Source organism: Meles meles, chromosome 4, assembly GCF_922984935.1.
Source record: "Meles meles chromosome 4, mMelMel3.1 paternal haplotype, whole genome shotgun sequence".
Lineage (NCBI taxonomy): Eukaryota > Metazoa > Chordata > Mammalia > Carnivora > Mustelidae > Meles > Meles meles.
In genome coordinates this window covers 42,400,053-42,414,464 of record NC_060069.1, presented here as the reverse complement: position 1 = coordinate 42,414,464, position 14,412 = coordinate 42,400,053, and the positions used below count along the sequence as shown (strand labels likewise).

Below are 14,412 nucleotides of genomic sequence, written 5' to 3'. Positions count from 1 at the left end.
AGTAGACAGTTGAATATTTAAGTCTAGATTTCAGGAGAACATTTCAGGTTAGAGATTCCAATGTGGGAGGTAAGCCGGTATATAAAGTCAGGAGCCTGGTTGGGATCACCTGTGAAGGGAATATAGAGAGAGCATAGAGAGGGCCTGAGGATGGAGACCAGGACTACTTTTTTCTTTTTTCTGGGAGAGAGAGCACGAGTAGGAGCAGGGGTAGTGGGGCTGGGAGGGACAGAGGGAGAGAGAGAATCCTAACCAGGCTCCATGAGCTGAGCCCGTGAGATCATGACCTGAGCTGAACTCAGGAGTCAGCTGCTTCATGAACTGAGCCATCCAGGTGTCCTGCCCTGGGCTACTTTATTTAATTATTTATTTTAAAATTCAATCCATTAATGTGTAGTGTATGAACATATAGTGTAGAGATAGAGTTCAGTGATTCATTTGTATATAACACCCCGTGCTCATTACATCACGTGCTCCCCTTAATACCCATCACTCTGTGACTCCCATCTCCCCCCACCGCACTCCACCCCCCCGTCCTGCCCTGGGCTACTTTCAGTGTAGATTTCAGAGCTGTGGAGAAGACAGGCCTGGAAACTAAGAAAGAGTGGATAATGAGGAGGGAGGCAAATCAGGTGGAGAAAGGCAAAGAAAGTCCTTTCAAAGACCAACGGGCAATCAGCTGGGGTAAATGTGGTTCTTAGGTCAAGGAAGATGAGGACCCAGAAGTGATCATTGTTTTGGGCCCAAGAACCACGTGAGGGACTGTGATCAGTAGTTTCTGTGGAGCGACAGAGTCTATGGAGTTACCACATGTTTTCCACTCCTGTTCTCCTGCAGGCCCCCGTACCCACCTCCATTAATAACAGATGTGTGTAAGTGCGTGTGGGGGAGCATGTGTATGTTTAGTTTCACAATTTCCCCACCACAGCTGCCAGAGCTTCTGTCCCATCTTCCAGGCTCTGCCATTCCCCTTCAGGTCCTTTTGTCCATTGTCACCTGGGAACTTTGCACCACTTTGACTTCCAAGACTGGTGCTAAAACCCAGTGTAAGACAAAAGGAGAACTATTTGGAAAGTCTGAGTTCTGTATGTTAGTGCCCCATATTAATAGTTATGAATACAGCCAATATCGTGGTGTGTTGGGGCCAACTGTGTGTCAGTGCTGTGTCGAGCATTTAATGTTCATTAGCTCTCACCTCACAATAACCCCATGAGTTGAATATTATTATCCCAAATTTGCAGGCAATCAGTTATTAACTGATCGGTAGAATCCTAGTAGAAGTGGTTGAGCCATCATGAGTTGTATTTCTATCACGTAATGTGATTTTCTTCTGAAATTTCATGGTCCTGCATGTTATTTTTGTTTCTGCAGAAAGGGCCAAATAAAACCCCTGTAGCTGCCATCTTCTTGACCAGCTTAGTGACCATGGCCTTTGTCCTTGTGGGTCAGGTGAATGTACTAGCCCCCATCGTCACCATCAATTTCATGCTGACGTATATTGCAGTGGACTATTCCTACTTCTCCCTATCCATGGCTGTCGGCAGCCTGCCCCCGGTGCCTGAGTCAGTGCCCAGGGAGGGCACAGTATCTCTCCCCTGCTCCGAGCACCTGCTCTTGGAGAAGGCTCCCAGCTATGGCTCTGAGGGCACAGCCCGAAGCCTCCCTGAGGGCACTCTGCTAGAGTTCACCAAAGACATGGATCAGCTCCTCCAGCTAACCAGGAAGCTTGAGAATAACCAGCCGAGCCAGGGAGACCGTGATGGGATCCCACAAAGGAAGAAGGGGAAACGCAAGAAGGCCACCAAGCAAACCCTACAAGATAGCTTCCTTTTGGACCTTGAGTCCCCAGCTTCCTTCCCTGCTGAGGGCTCTGATAGATTGCCTGCTGCCTCCTGGGAGGGCCAGGAGGCCTCCTGGAACAAACAGAATGCCAGGAGTGAAGGGGTTCTGCCTGGAGGAGCACGTGCTGAACAACTTGTCCCTGAGCCAAGCGACCAACCTATCTCAGCTGGAGAAGGTGAGTGCCTTGAAATCCCATCAGGGTCTCCTCTTTCGGGGTGACCTCACCTGCCTGGTCATCACAACCCCTTTCCATGCCCTTAGCCAATTCACTCGATCGCTGAGTATAAAATCCTTGTTAATTTTGTGTGATATTTATTTTTTAAATAAAGTTTGAAGATATTTATTTTTTAAAGTTATATTAAAACAGCAGCTGAATTTGTAATTCTACTCTGTTACAGTTGATTTTAAACAGACATTTCTGTCTACTGTTACATGGCAGAGCTGGGAGCTATGGCTGATAATGGAAGATTTATATCATTTTAATCAAAAATCATCCATGATACAGTATCAACACAAGTGAGACCAATGCTTCCTTTCAAGAGAAGGGGAAATGTAACAACCTGCCTGCCTTAGTGGGTTTTTGTCTGTGGAAGATGAATCTCCCAAACTGGGCAAGAGGGGATGGAGAAAAGACGGCTAAAGGAGCACAGCTTTGCTTTGCTTTCTCAGGTCTACAAACATGGAGGCACACAGAAGACTCTCAAAGAGAGGCTTACAGGGCATGAGAAATTCTGAGAGAAAGAATTCATGATTTTGATTCTTCCACATTCTAGGTGCTTTACCTATTTTATTTCATGTACTGTGATATGTATGACATTTTTCCATTCTACAAATGAAGGCGCTGAGGCCCAGTGAGGTCACAGAGAAGTTTCTAAGCTCTGACTTCGCACAGCCGGATGTCATACCCAGGTCCACCTAAATTTGAAGCTCATTACTTCTCTCTCTGTTACCCTGCCCCGTGAGATCTATATTCACAAGTGTGAGCAGAGAGGGGGGAGACAGAGGGACATAGAAAGACATGTCTAAAAACAAATGCTTTATATTCTCCCGTACACTTGCTTTTCCTTCTTTGCCTCCAAATTCGTGGGAGGTTTTTAATGATAGGTGCATTATTTAAAATTTTTAATTTTATTTTTATCAAAGTAATAAACTTTGATAAAAAATAAACTTTTATCAAAGTTTAATAAGCCAAGTGGAATTAAAAGTAACCTAATTGGGGTAGCTGGGTAGCTCAGTCGGTTGAGCATCCAACTCTTGATTTGGGCTCAGCTCATGATCAGGGTCTTGGGATCAAACCCCACATTGGGTTTTGTTGCTGCATGGAGTCTTCTTGAGATTCTCTCTCCCTCTGACCCTCCCCCAGCTCATGTGCCTGTGTGTGCGCACACACACAAACACGCATATACTCTCTCTCTCTAAAATAGTCTATTAAAAAATTAAAATAAAATAAAATAAAAGTCTTAAAAGTAACATAATCAGAAATAATAGTCCTCACTCTTCTATACCATTCCTTGTACCCTTCCCTGCTCCCTGGTCCCACTCCCAGAAAATCCACCCCCCCCCCTTTTTTAAAGATTTTATTCACTTATTTGTTAGAGTGAGAGAGAACAAGCAGGGGGAGGAGCAGAGAGAGGGAGAAGCAGGCTCCCTTCTGAGCAGGGAGCCCAATGAGTGACTTGATCCTGGGACCCTGGGATCATGACCTAAGCCAAAGGCAGATGCTTAACCGACTGAGTCACCCAGGTGCCCAGTCCCCCTTTTAACTGAAAAGTTGTGTCTTCTTTTAACCTTCATGTTACTAAATAATATATTTGCATTGTCATCTTTTGACTTCCTATTACAATAGATGAAGTTTTAACTTATTTATGCCACTCTGACTTCTCATTCAGTGTCCAAGTGTATTTATATCACAGCTTTTTAGATTAACTTCATAGCTAGTATTCATGTTATCATGATTAAGTATTGCTTATCTCTGAACCATATATTATACCATATTACATCCTTTTTTCAACTTTTTCTATTTCCTGAAGTTAATAATTGCCTTGTTCTTTATTTGCTTAGTTTTCTGTAAAATCATTTTTCTCTAAACACTTGAGCATATATATGAAATGCCTCTTAGTATTATTTTCCAAGTGTTCAAATTCTTCAGAAATTTAACATACTCATTTCTTCTTTTCCCTTTGTCTAATGGCACTCATCCTGTTCCAGTCTAGACTATGAGTTCTCTAAGCCTGCTACAAAACTATTATCTTGGAATTTCTCTCTTTATCACACTTCAATGTCAGATCCAGGGAATAAGAGATTTTTTGGATATAATATTATACTAGATTTTGCCTTTTTTTTTCCCAACTCAGCATTGAATGACCTCCCTATGTTTGAAGAATTTCCAGTGTTATAAGTCTTGAGGAAAGGCAAAACAGGGCTCTCACACTCAAAACTGAAGATGTCAGATGCTCAGTTTTCCAGCCTCTCTGACAGCTAAGAGTTCAGCACGAGGCCAAAGCTCTGCTAATCAAACGAGCCACTTATACCTGGAATTGGAACTTAAAACCTGAGTAAATGGGGACTTCAAGGAACTCTCTAAAAGCTTGATGGTAGCTGCAGGATGCTGCATCCCTGGCTCCAGGGTCCAGGGCTCTCAGAATCAGAATCAGGTTCAGAATCAGCAGACTTCAGTGTCTAGACCTTGGTCCCTGCCACAGTAGTGCCCCCCGACTGCTCTGACTATAATTTTGAGTGTTGTTCTTGCTGTATAGCCCTGAACTTACTTTGCTAGCCTTTCCAGTTATTCTCAGACGGAAAGCTAGGAAATATGTTTTTACCTGCTCATTTTGCTCTTTCATATGAAATTCTGTGGGGTTTTTTCCCCTAAGGAAGAAGGGGAGATTGGGTAGCAATAGTCTATACCACAATTACCATGGTTTTAATTTCTAAGAGCTTTTGGTTTAACTTGATTTGTCCTTAGCTTTTTTTGTTGTTTTTTAGATCTATTTATTTATTTGAGAGAGAGAGAGAGCATGAGTGGGGGAAGGGGTTGTGAGAGAGAATCTCCAGCAGACTCCCCACCGAATGTGGAGCCCAATGTGGGGCTTGGTCCCAAGACCCTGAGATCATGACCTGAGCTTAACCGACTTAACCACTTATCCGACTGAGTCACCAGGCACCCCACCCACCACCTTTTTAAAAATTTGAGCATCATCTCATTCTTACTGCATGAGTACAATGGCTTGTATTATCTCTCTGGTAATAGTACTTATTCTCCCTCTAGTCTTTTCCTGCTCTTTTTACTGACCTTTGTTCTCTAGATCCTTTATTCTTTGGCTTGGTCTTTCTCTCTCTCTCATGTTGGAGGCTTTACTAAAATGTCTGTTGATCTTTCGATTTCTTTTCCTACTTAAAAGTTAAGTACTGAAAAGCTGTTTAGAAGACCCACATACTGGGCAGGGCTTGCTGATTGGGGCATCTCACTGTAGAGTGATTAGGGAGTAAGCTGGCTCTTTCATAGGAGGACCCCCCAAAGGTAGCTCTCTAGAGTTTTTCCTCTGGACTCTTTAGTTCCTCCAGAGGAAGGTCCTTTAATCTCTTGCCTCACCCAGATGGCTGCTTGCACTCAGGGAGCAGGGGGAGGTAGGGGACTTAGGGGTACCTTACTGTGTAGGATACAGACTTTCTTTTAATTCCCTAGTTTCTAGCTCCATTCGCCCACTCTTTGCCGTGCCTGGTGTCCAAGTCCTGGCACTCACTGGTTTTATTTCTTCAGAGGAAAGGGTCAGGCAAAGAAGGAGTTGTTACCTAGCTGTGTGGGCAGAAGAAAAGCTCTTGGTGTCCAGCTGTTTCGGATATGGGCTCACAGCCAAACCTCTGCACCTTACCACTTCCCAGGGACACGGCACTGCCTGGTCTTGAACTTTGCTGGGGTCTACCAGGGTGCATTGGGCTGCTCCTTGCCAGTATCCTCTCTGTAGTTCCTCGAGTTCATTCTCTTCTACTCTGCTCACTCTGTTACCATTCCTCTGTCACCTTTCCATTTTCTAAGTCTTGTTTTTGTGTTTTCTCGTTCTCCTCATGTTTGTGGGTTTGTGTCTGTTTAATTCCTTTTCTGTCTTCTTAGTGGGTTTTCAGGGTAGACATGTGGTCAGTTTGCAATGTTTAGTCAATGAAGTGCTCGCTGCCCAGTTGCCCAGCTGTAGAAATGTCATAGCTGTTGACCACTCCCTCTCTTCTATCCTCACTGTCTGTACCTTGGTGCAGAACCTTCCCATCCATGACCTAGACTCTTATTAAATCTGCAAACCAGACTCTTGCCTCCCGATTCTCCCACATCCCATTTCTCTTTCTCATTGTCCACTGAATGGTCTTTCTAAAATAAAACCCTCATCATGTCTCTCTTACTTAAAAACCTTCAGTAAAATCTAATCTCTTCCATCTAAAGTCCAAGATCTGTGGTGTGATTTGCAAGGTTCTTTACAATCCTGCCCTATATTACCTTTTTGGCCACTTTTCTCATGACGCCCATGCTCTGTATTTCCAGTTACACTTAGATTAGTGTCCTAAACACATCTTGTTCTTTATTCCTTCCTGCCTTTGTGTATGCTGTTCTGTCTTCACAGTTGCCTCACCTCCTGCTTCTACATCTGGAAAGCTCCCACTTATAGTTTAAAATCCATCTGACTTTTTATACCCATTTATACCCCTCGACAAGGCTTTCCTGATTTCCTCTCCTGTGCAAGCATAACATTTGATCCATGCTAATAGGATAAATAATTAACCCATTGTTTTATACATTTAGATCAAATTTGTTTACACATTTGTTGTCAGGTCTACATTGCTGTCTGTCTTAAGGAAAAGAAATACTAGTTTCATTCCTTTACCCCTAGACTGTGGCCTTTCTTCAGTCATAAGCCATGCCTTTCCACCTTTTATTCATCACAGTATTCCTACACAGTACACAGCATGCAGCAAACACTCAGAAAAGGCTAAATTGATGTGCAATTGAGAAAATATTAGCTTAAGAATATGAAACATGGATCAATAAAGTACAATAGAAAGAGTTACACTATTTATTATGAGAACCTAATCTGTGACAAACCAGACATCATATAATAATAAGAATCAAATCACTATTGAGTAAACATTGTTGAAGTCAAATGAATCAAAAAGATGAACTAGGGCTATATTTTATACCTTATATAGCCATAAATTCCTTATTTATAACAGCTGTGCAAGAGAGATATTTCTGACTATTGAAGACATCATCAAAGACAAAGAGGATCTGATTAAATAGAAATAAAAAACATTTGTACAACACAGTGTCACAGAAGGAAACAATTATTCTGACAAGCACAGCTGATAAAAGCATACCTTCCAATGCATATTATTTTAAAAAATAGGAAGGTCAAAATCCAGATTCTACTGAAGAGAAGTGTAGAGATGAATATGCAGTTTACACTTGAAAAAGCAATACCCAGACTCATTCATTCTTCATTCAACAAACTTATTGTTAAGTGTCAGATATTGTTGGTAGTTAAAAATAGCCAGTATTTTTCGAGCATGTCCCCTGTTCTTGGCACTAAGATAAGCACTTAACAGATTATCTCATCTAAACTCAGAGTTTAGTCATTGTTACTATCTTTTAACAGAGGTTTAGAGAAGTTAAACATTTGCTCAGGATATGAGACATCAGAATTTAAAACCAGGTCAAATTCACTTTAGATTCTGTGCTCTTAACCACTAAACAAAGTGTATGCTGCTTGCGATAGTATCTGCTATAAACTAGAACATCATATTAATTCAAAGAAATCATCGCACATCTCTTAAGCTATCAAAACTATAAATAAAAGGGGCGCCTGGGTGGCTCAGTGGGTTAAAGCCTCTGCCTTCGGCTCAGGTCATGATCCCGGGGTCCTGGGATCTAACCCCAGATAGGGCTCTCTGCTCTGCAGGGAGCCTTCTTCCTCCTCTCTCTCTGCCTGCCTCTCTGCCTACTTATGATCTCTGCCTGTCAAAAAAATAAATAATCTTTTAAAAATGTAAATAAAAAACAGTAGATCTGTGGTAATCAGGTATATGTACACATTGCTGGAAGCATGTCCAGTGGATTCATTCCTTCTGGATCTGTTGATTAAAGTTTTTCATCAAATTTGGGGACCATTATTTCTGCAAATATTTTTTCTGCTCTTCTCTTTTTCTCCCATCTCTGTGGACTCCAATTGAACATTAATTGGTGTACTTTACATTGCCCCCCAGATCTCTGAAGCTCTGTTCCTTTTTCTTCCACCTTTTCCTCTCCGTTCTTCAGTCTGGATAATTTCTACTGATCTATCTTCAAGATCACCGATATTTTCTTCTGCCATCTCAAATCTGCTGTTGAGCCCATATGGTAAAATTTTGTTTCTGTTGTTGGATGTTCTAACTGTAGAATTTTCATTTGCTTTTTTTTAGATTTATTTATTTATGAGAAAGAGAGAGAGAGAGAAAGAGATAGTATGAGTGTGTGCATGAGAGTGAGGGAGGGGCAGAAAGGGAGGAAGAGGGACAAGCAGACTCCACGCTGAGCATGGAGCCTGACTCAGGGCTGGATCTCACGACCCTGAGATCATGACCTGAGCCAAAATTAGGAGTCCAGTGCTCAGCCGACTGAGCCACTCAGGTGCCTGTCATTTTTTTTTTTTTTATGTTTGTATGTCTCTGTTGGTATCCCCTATTTTGAAAGTCATTGCCATCATTTTTTCCTTAAAATTTTGTTTATTTGAGAGGGAGAGAAAGAGAAAGAATGAGAGAGAGAAAGAGAGAGCGCGTGCATGAGTTGGGGGAGGGGCAGAGGGACAGGCAGACTCCCCAGTGAGTGGTGAGCCCAACATGACACTTGACCCCAGGACCCTAAGATTGACCTGAGCTGAAGTCAGACACTTAACCAACTAAACCACCCAGGAGCCCGTGACATTGTATTTTTATTTAATTCTTTGAACATATTTATGATACTAGATGCTTTGGAGTTGTTGTCTGCTAAACCCAACATGCAGGCCCACTCAGTCAGATTCTTTTGATTGCTTTTTCTCCAGAGCAGGGTCAATTTTCTATTTCTTGCATGTCTTGTAATTTTTGGTTGAATAACAGACAATTTAGGTAATACAGTGAGGCAACTCCTGATTCTGATATATATGTCCAAGTTTTTGTTTGTTTTAGTAAATTTCCTAGATTTGAACTATGGAATCTCTCTCTTCTGTGGTGTGTGGATTCTGATGTTCCTACTCGGTTTTTTTATTCTTGTTTTTAATTTTTAGCCTGGCTTCCTGGGGGTTGCCCTTGAGTCTACATGGCCCACAAGGCTCCACCCTCTGCCAGTGGATCTGTGTAGGTTGGGAAGCAGTCAAAGTTGCAGCTAGTTCTCCATTCTCCCCTAGCTTTTACTTTTTGCCAGTCTCTCTGGTCTCCTCAGGCAGGAGCATTATTTCCAGTCAGTCAGGGAAATACAGGGAGATATAGTCTTTCTGTGGCTCTCTCATTTCTAGATCTTTCCATCAAATTTCTGGTTGGCCCACTGCTTGCCCTAGGTGAGTTCACAACCTCAGGCTAGCAAAGCTGAGGACTTTCCCCTCTCAATTTTCTACTGTACTCACCACATTTAGCTTATAAAGGCACAACTCGGGTTTGCTTCCTCTGGAAGCAAAACTGCTGGTTTCTGACTAGCTCCACACTGGTAAGAACTGGGATGGGGATGGGAGGCCGAATCATAGGCTCTAACTGTTCTCACATTCAGTTCCAGCAGTTTTTGAAAAAGAAATATTTCTTTTCTTTTTTTTTTTTAAGATTTTACTTATTTATTTGACAGAGAGAGATCGCAAGTAGGCAGAGAGGCAAACAGAGAGAGAGAGAGAGGAGGAAGCGGGCTTCCTGCCGAGCAGAGAGCCTGATGCGGGACCCGATCCCAGGACCCTGAGATCATGACCTGAGCTGAAGGCAGAGGCTTAATCCACTCAGCCACCCAGGTGCCCTGAAAAAGAAATATTCCTTAATTATTTGCCTCCATTTGGTAAATTGTAGAGCCCTGAGTGATTGGCTTTTGTTATTTTGTCCGGTTGTATACTTACTTCTTGTGAAGAGGATTCACTGACCTCTTCACATTACCATAGCTGACAGTCCCTCTGGTTCCTCCTCTTCCCCATCCCCCCTTCTTCTTCTTTTTAAATTTCTGATTTTTATTATTGCTTTTTAATTGACATAACATCTCTGGTTCATTCTCTCTGGAGAATTTTTTTATGATGTAACAAGAAATATAAAACTATTTAACTGCCCTGACTCTGTAAATCTATTTGGGGGAATTGTATATCAAAGAAACAACTCAAACCAAACAATAAACCATCAGCTGTGTTCCAGATTGTCATAGCTACATTGTTTGTGTTAATAAAAAATTAGAAATAAATGTGCAACATTTGGAAAGTGGTTAGAATAATTATATTATCGATTAATACCACAACTAAAAAAATACCACATGGACTTGAAACACGATCCTTTGTGGACTATAGAAATGCACATTCTTAGTTTATATCTGTTAACCTGAAGTATGTGTTTATTTATTCTGATAAAGATATGGAGTACATTTTCAGAGATGTTTACTGTTTATTTTAAGTCACTTCTATAAGATTACTTCTATAAGATTTATTTATTTTAAAAATTGACATAATTATGTTTATTATATTTGATATTTTTAACATGCCTGATGTGTGGTTTTGTTTACCTGTTTGTTTTGCAAGTAAGGCATGATAAAGTAAAGTTGCTTTCTTGGTTATTATTCTAGAATTTATAACATGAGAAACTGTCTCCTCCCACACTAGCCTGTAAGACTTGCTTCTTTCAGCAAAATCCTTGACAATAGAAAAAAATTCTCTTAGTCACTATCGAAGGGTTTTGAAACCATAGTTGTTCAGAATTCTGATTAACTGTCTGCCTGCTTCGTTGTGCCTATTCATAGTAGTTGAGCATCCTTGCATGAGTTCTCTCTCACACTGCTGATGTATAAAACTGCATTGTGCTTGCCTGGAAGGCACACCCCTTCCTTCTGTTTCCCCCCTAGGTTCCTCAGAAAACATACACACCCGTATGGTTTCCTTAGGCACAGGGTGGTTGAGGTTGTGTGAGATTAAGATTAACTGTGAAAAGGTGAGGTTAACATTTCACAAATCTCAGAGAGGCAAAAATCTAAGTCCTTAACCAATGCTGTTCCTTCTTAAAAACCAAGGGGGCAACTGTATTTCACTAAGCCTATGACTGAAAAAAATGAATCATGCCTTGGGCATGTTAAAATTGTATAATTTATTGAATGGCAATGAACAGTATTCCTACTTTTTAAAAAAAGTAATAAAGCCATTAATTCACATCAATCATAAACTTTGGCAGTTTATATTAATCCACAATTGAGGAGATACTTCCTCATCATTTCCTATACACAAACTTCTAAATGCCAAATCTTGGCATTTAATATGTACATTTAAGATGTAAAAGACAGTCATTGCCCTCAAGATATGGAAGTACAAAAGATAAGTATAATAGTTGGAAGCACGTGATGAAGGCAGATAGATGTTGAAAGGATAGAGACTACTTTGGGGGCTAGGGTGGGTTCTTTATTCATTTGGCCACATATGTAGAACATTTACTACATTTCAAACACTGTTGCAGGTGTGAGGGAACATTCTGAATAGACATAGAAGGTCTCAGCTGTCCTTGAGCTTGCATCCTAGTAGGGGAAGACACATATTAAACAAACAAATATATACCATAATGTCAGTAAGTGATAACTACTATGATGAAAGATAAAGCAGGGTAACAGAATAGAGAGAGACGATGGTGGGGAGAAAGGGTACTGTTTCAGACAGGTTTATCAGAAAAGATATCTCTGAGAAGAGGATTTTTAAAGATTTTATTTATTTATTTGACAGACAGAGATCACAAGTAGGCAGAGAGGCAGGCAGAGAGGAGGAGGAAGCAGGCTCCCGGCGAGCAGAGAGCCCAACGTGGGACTCGATCCCAGGATCCTGAGATCACGACCCGAGCCAAAGGCAGAGAGGCCTAACCCACTGAGCCATCCAGGAGCCCCAGAGAAGAGGATGTTTTAATGGAGAATCTAATTATAAAGTAGTTAGCCATGTAAAGATGTGGGGGAAGAGTTCCAGGCAGAAGAAATAACATGTATAAAGGTACAGGTGAGCATAGGATTGGCAAGTTCCAAGAACAGCAGAAGTCCAGCAGTAACTTGAGAGGAGTGGGCCAGGGGAGAGAGGTAGGACATGAGTACGTGAGGAAAGTGGAGGTCAGTGCCCTGTAGGACCATGCAGACCAGGGTTCAGGTTCAGGTTCAGGCTTCAAGAAGGTCACTTAAAGAAAAAAAAAAAATCACTGGCTTTGTGAGGAATGTATTGTACGGAGAGAGGTAAGAGAAGGAGCCAAAGCCTGTTGGAGATATACTAAGGCAGAGTAAACTGTTATAATAATAATAATAAATAAAGTGGCTCAAACACAATGGAAATTTATTTCTCACTTTCGCTAATAGTCTAGGAATGCTCTCCTCCCTGCACTGATTCTGGGACTCAGGCTCCTTCCATTCTTTTGGCTTTATTATCCCTTAGTACCTTGTCATATAAAGTCAAGACTCAGTCACCATGTTCAGATTTCAGGCACAGAGAAGAGCCATACCTGTTCTCTCAAAGACCTTGGTGCTAAAGTGGTACTCACCACTTTTGTTTGTATTCCAGTGGTGAGAACTTAGTCATGTGACCACACCACACTGCAAGAGATCCTGAGAAATGTACTATGACTGTAGTCTCTACTGTAGGAACACACTACAGTAAATCAGACGAAAGATGAAAATGGCTTGGACTAGGATGGAAGCAAGGGAGTGGTAAGGAGTGGTCATATTTTGGATATATTTTGGTGATAGAATCAACAGGAAGTACAGATGGAATAGATATATGTGTGAAGAAAGAGGGTTAAGCATAAATCTTGGATAGTTGAGTGAATAGTGGTATCATTTATTCAGATGAAGAAAACTTGGGGAGACTAGATTTCGGCTTTAGCCAGGTTAAGGTGCTTGTTAGGTAAGGGGAGACATTAAGAAGACAACTAAGTACTCAAAACTTCAGTTCAAGGGAGAGGTCGATGATGTTGTAAACTTGGAACATCAGCATTTGGGACTAGATGAAATCTCCTAGGAATGAGTATATTTGGAAATAAGAAGAGTGCCAGGGATAAATAAATGCTGGGATATTCCAATATTTGGGAGTTGGAAGGGGGTGGTAAGCCAGCAAAGGAGACTGAGAAGGAGTGGCCAGTGAGACAGGAGGAAAACCAGGGGAGTAAAGTATCCTAGAAACCAAAAGAAGAAGGTGTTTCAATAAGAAGAAAGAGATCACATATGTCAGATGCTGTCTGAAAGGTCCAGTAGAATGAGGAATATTAATTGACCATTGAATTTAAGAAGTTTCAAGTCACTGACAACCTTAGGAAGAGTAGTCTTAGTGGAATGTTATATACAATCGTAAGAGTGAGCTGAGGAAATAATGGGAGGTAGAGACTGTTTAGACAATTCTTGTGAGGAGTTTTGCTATAAAGAAGATGAAGAAATAGAGCAGTAACTAAGGAGTGGATTAGGAAGTATTTGTTCAGGTGGGAGAAATTACAGTATATTTGCCTTTGATGGGGATGATTGAGTAAAGAATGGAGAAAATGATGATGCAAAGGCAAAACCCTTGAACAAGGCACAAGTGGAGGGGTGTGCCTTAGGTAAGTCCTTAAGGACCGTTCATCCACTGTGAAAAGAAGAAAGGCAGAAGAGAGGGTACAGATGCAAGTAGATTGGTACATTTGGTGATGAGAGAATATAAAATCTCCGTTTGAGAGGAGAAGCTGTAAATTTGTTACATCAGAGAGTAGGAGAATGAGTTGGTTAGGTATAAGACTGCTGAGGAATGCTGAAGTGTAGAAGCAGGTGAGGTAAGCAAGGGAATGCTGTTAGTCTTGGACCATAGACTCTTAGCTAGGTAAGAGGGTAGTGAAAAGAGGAGGTAGGTAATAGAAAGCAAAAACATACTAGGGCAAATTGACTGAAGATCCCTTTGTAGGCTATGAATAGTTGGGGTGAGAGACAGCAGAGAAATAAGGGGGGGAAAGAAGAGGTGATAAGGAGAGGTAGATAGATTGAGATCATGATTTAGAAGTGTGAAGTTAGGGCGCCTGGGTGGCTCAGTGGGTTAAGCCGCTGCCTTCGGCTCAGGTCATGATCTCGGGGTCCTGGGATCGAGTCCTGCGCCGGGCTCTCTGCTCAGCAGGGAGCCTGCTTCTCTCTCTCTCTCTCTCTCTCTCTCTGCCTGCCTCTCTATCTACTTGTGATCTCTTTCTGTCAAATAAATAAATAAAATCTTTAAAAAAAAAAGTGTGAAGTTACTAGTAAAGCAAACCTTAAGTGTGGTCAAGAGAGTTAATGGCTGAGGTGAACGGAAATTATTTTTAAGCTGAGTTATAAAATTGGAGGAGAGGAATTCATAGGTGTGTGCTCATAAAAATAGAAAAGGGTTTGGT

At 41.4% G+C, this 14,412-nt stretch overlaps 1 protein-coding gene across 1 annotated transcript in view; it reads left to right on the top strand.

The window, feature by feature from the left end:
- Positions 1-14,412, top strand: part of SLC12A8 (solute carrier family 12 member 8) — a 138,603-nt gene that overhangs the window by 111,884 nt on the left and 12,307 nt on the right. The window contains 1 exon segment of the mRNA XM_046003791.1: positions 1,372-2,017. Within this exon segment, the coding sequence (XP_045859747.1) occupies positions 1,372-2,017 (646 nt within the window).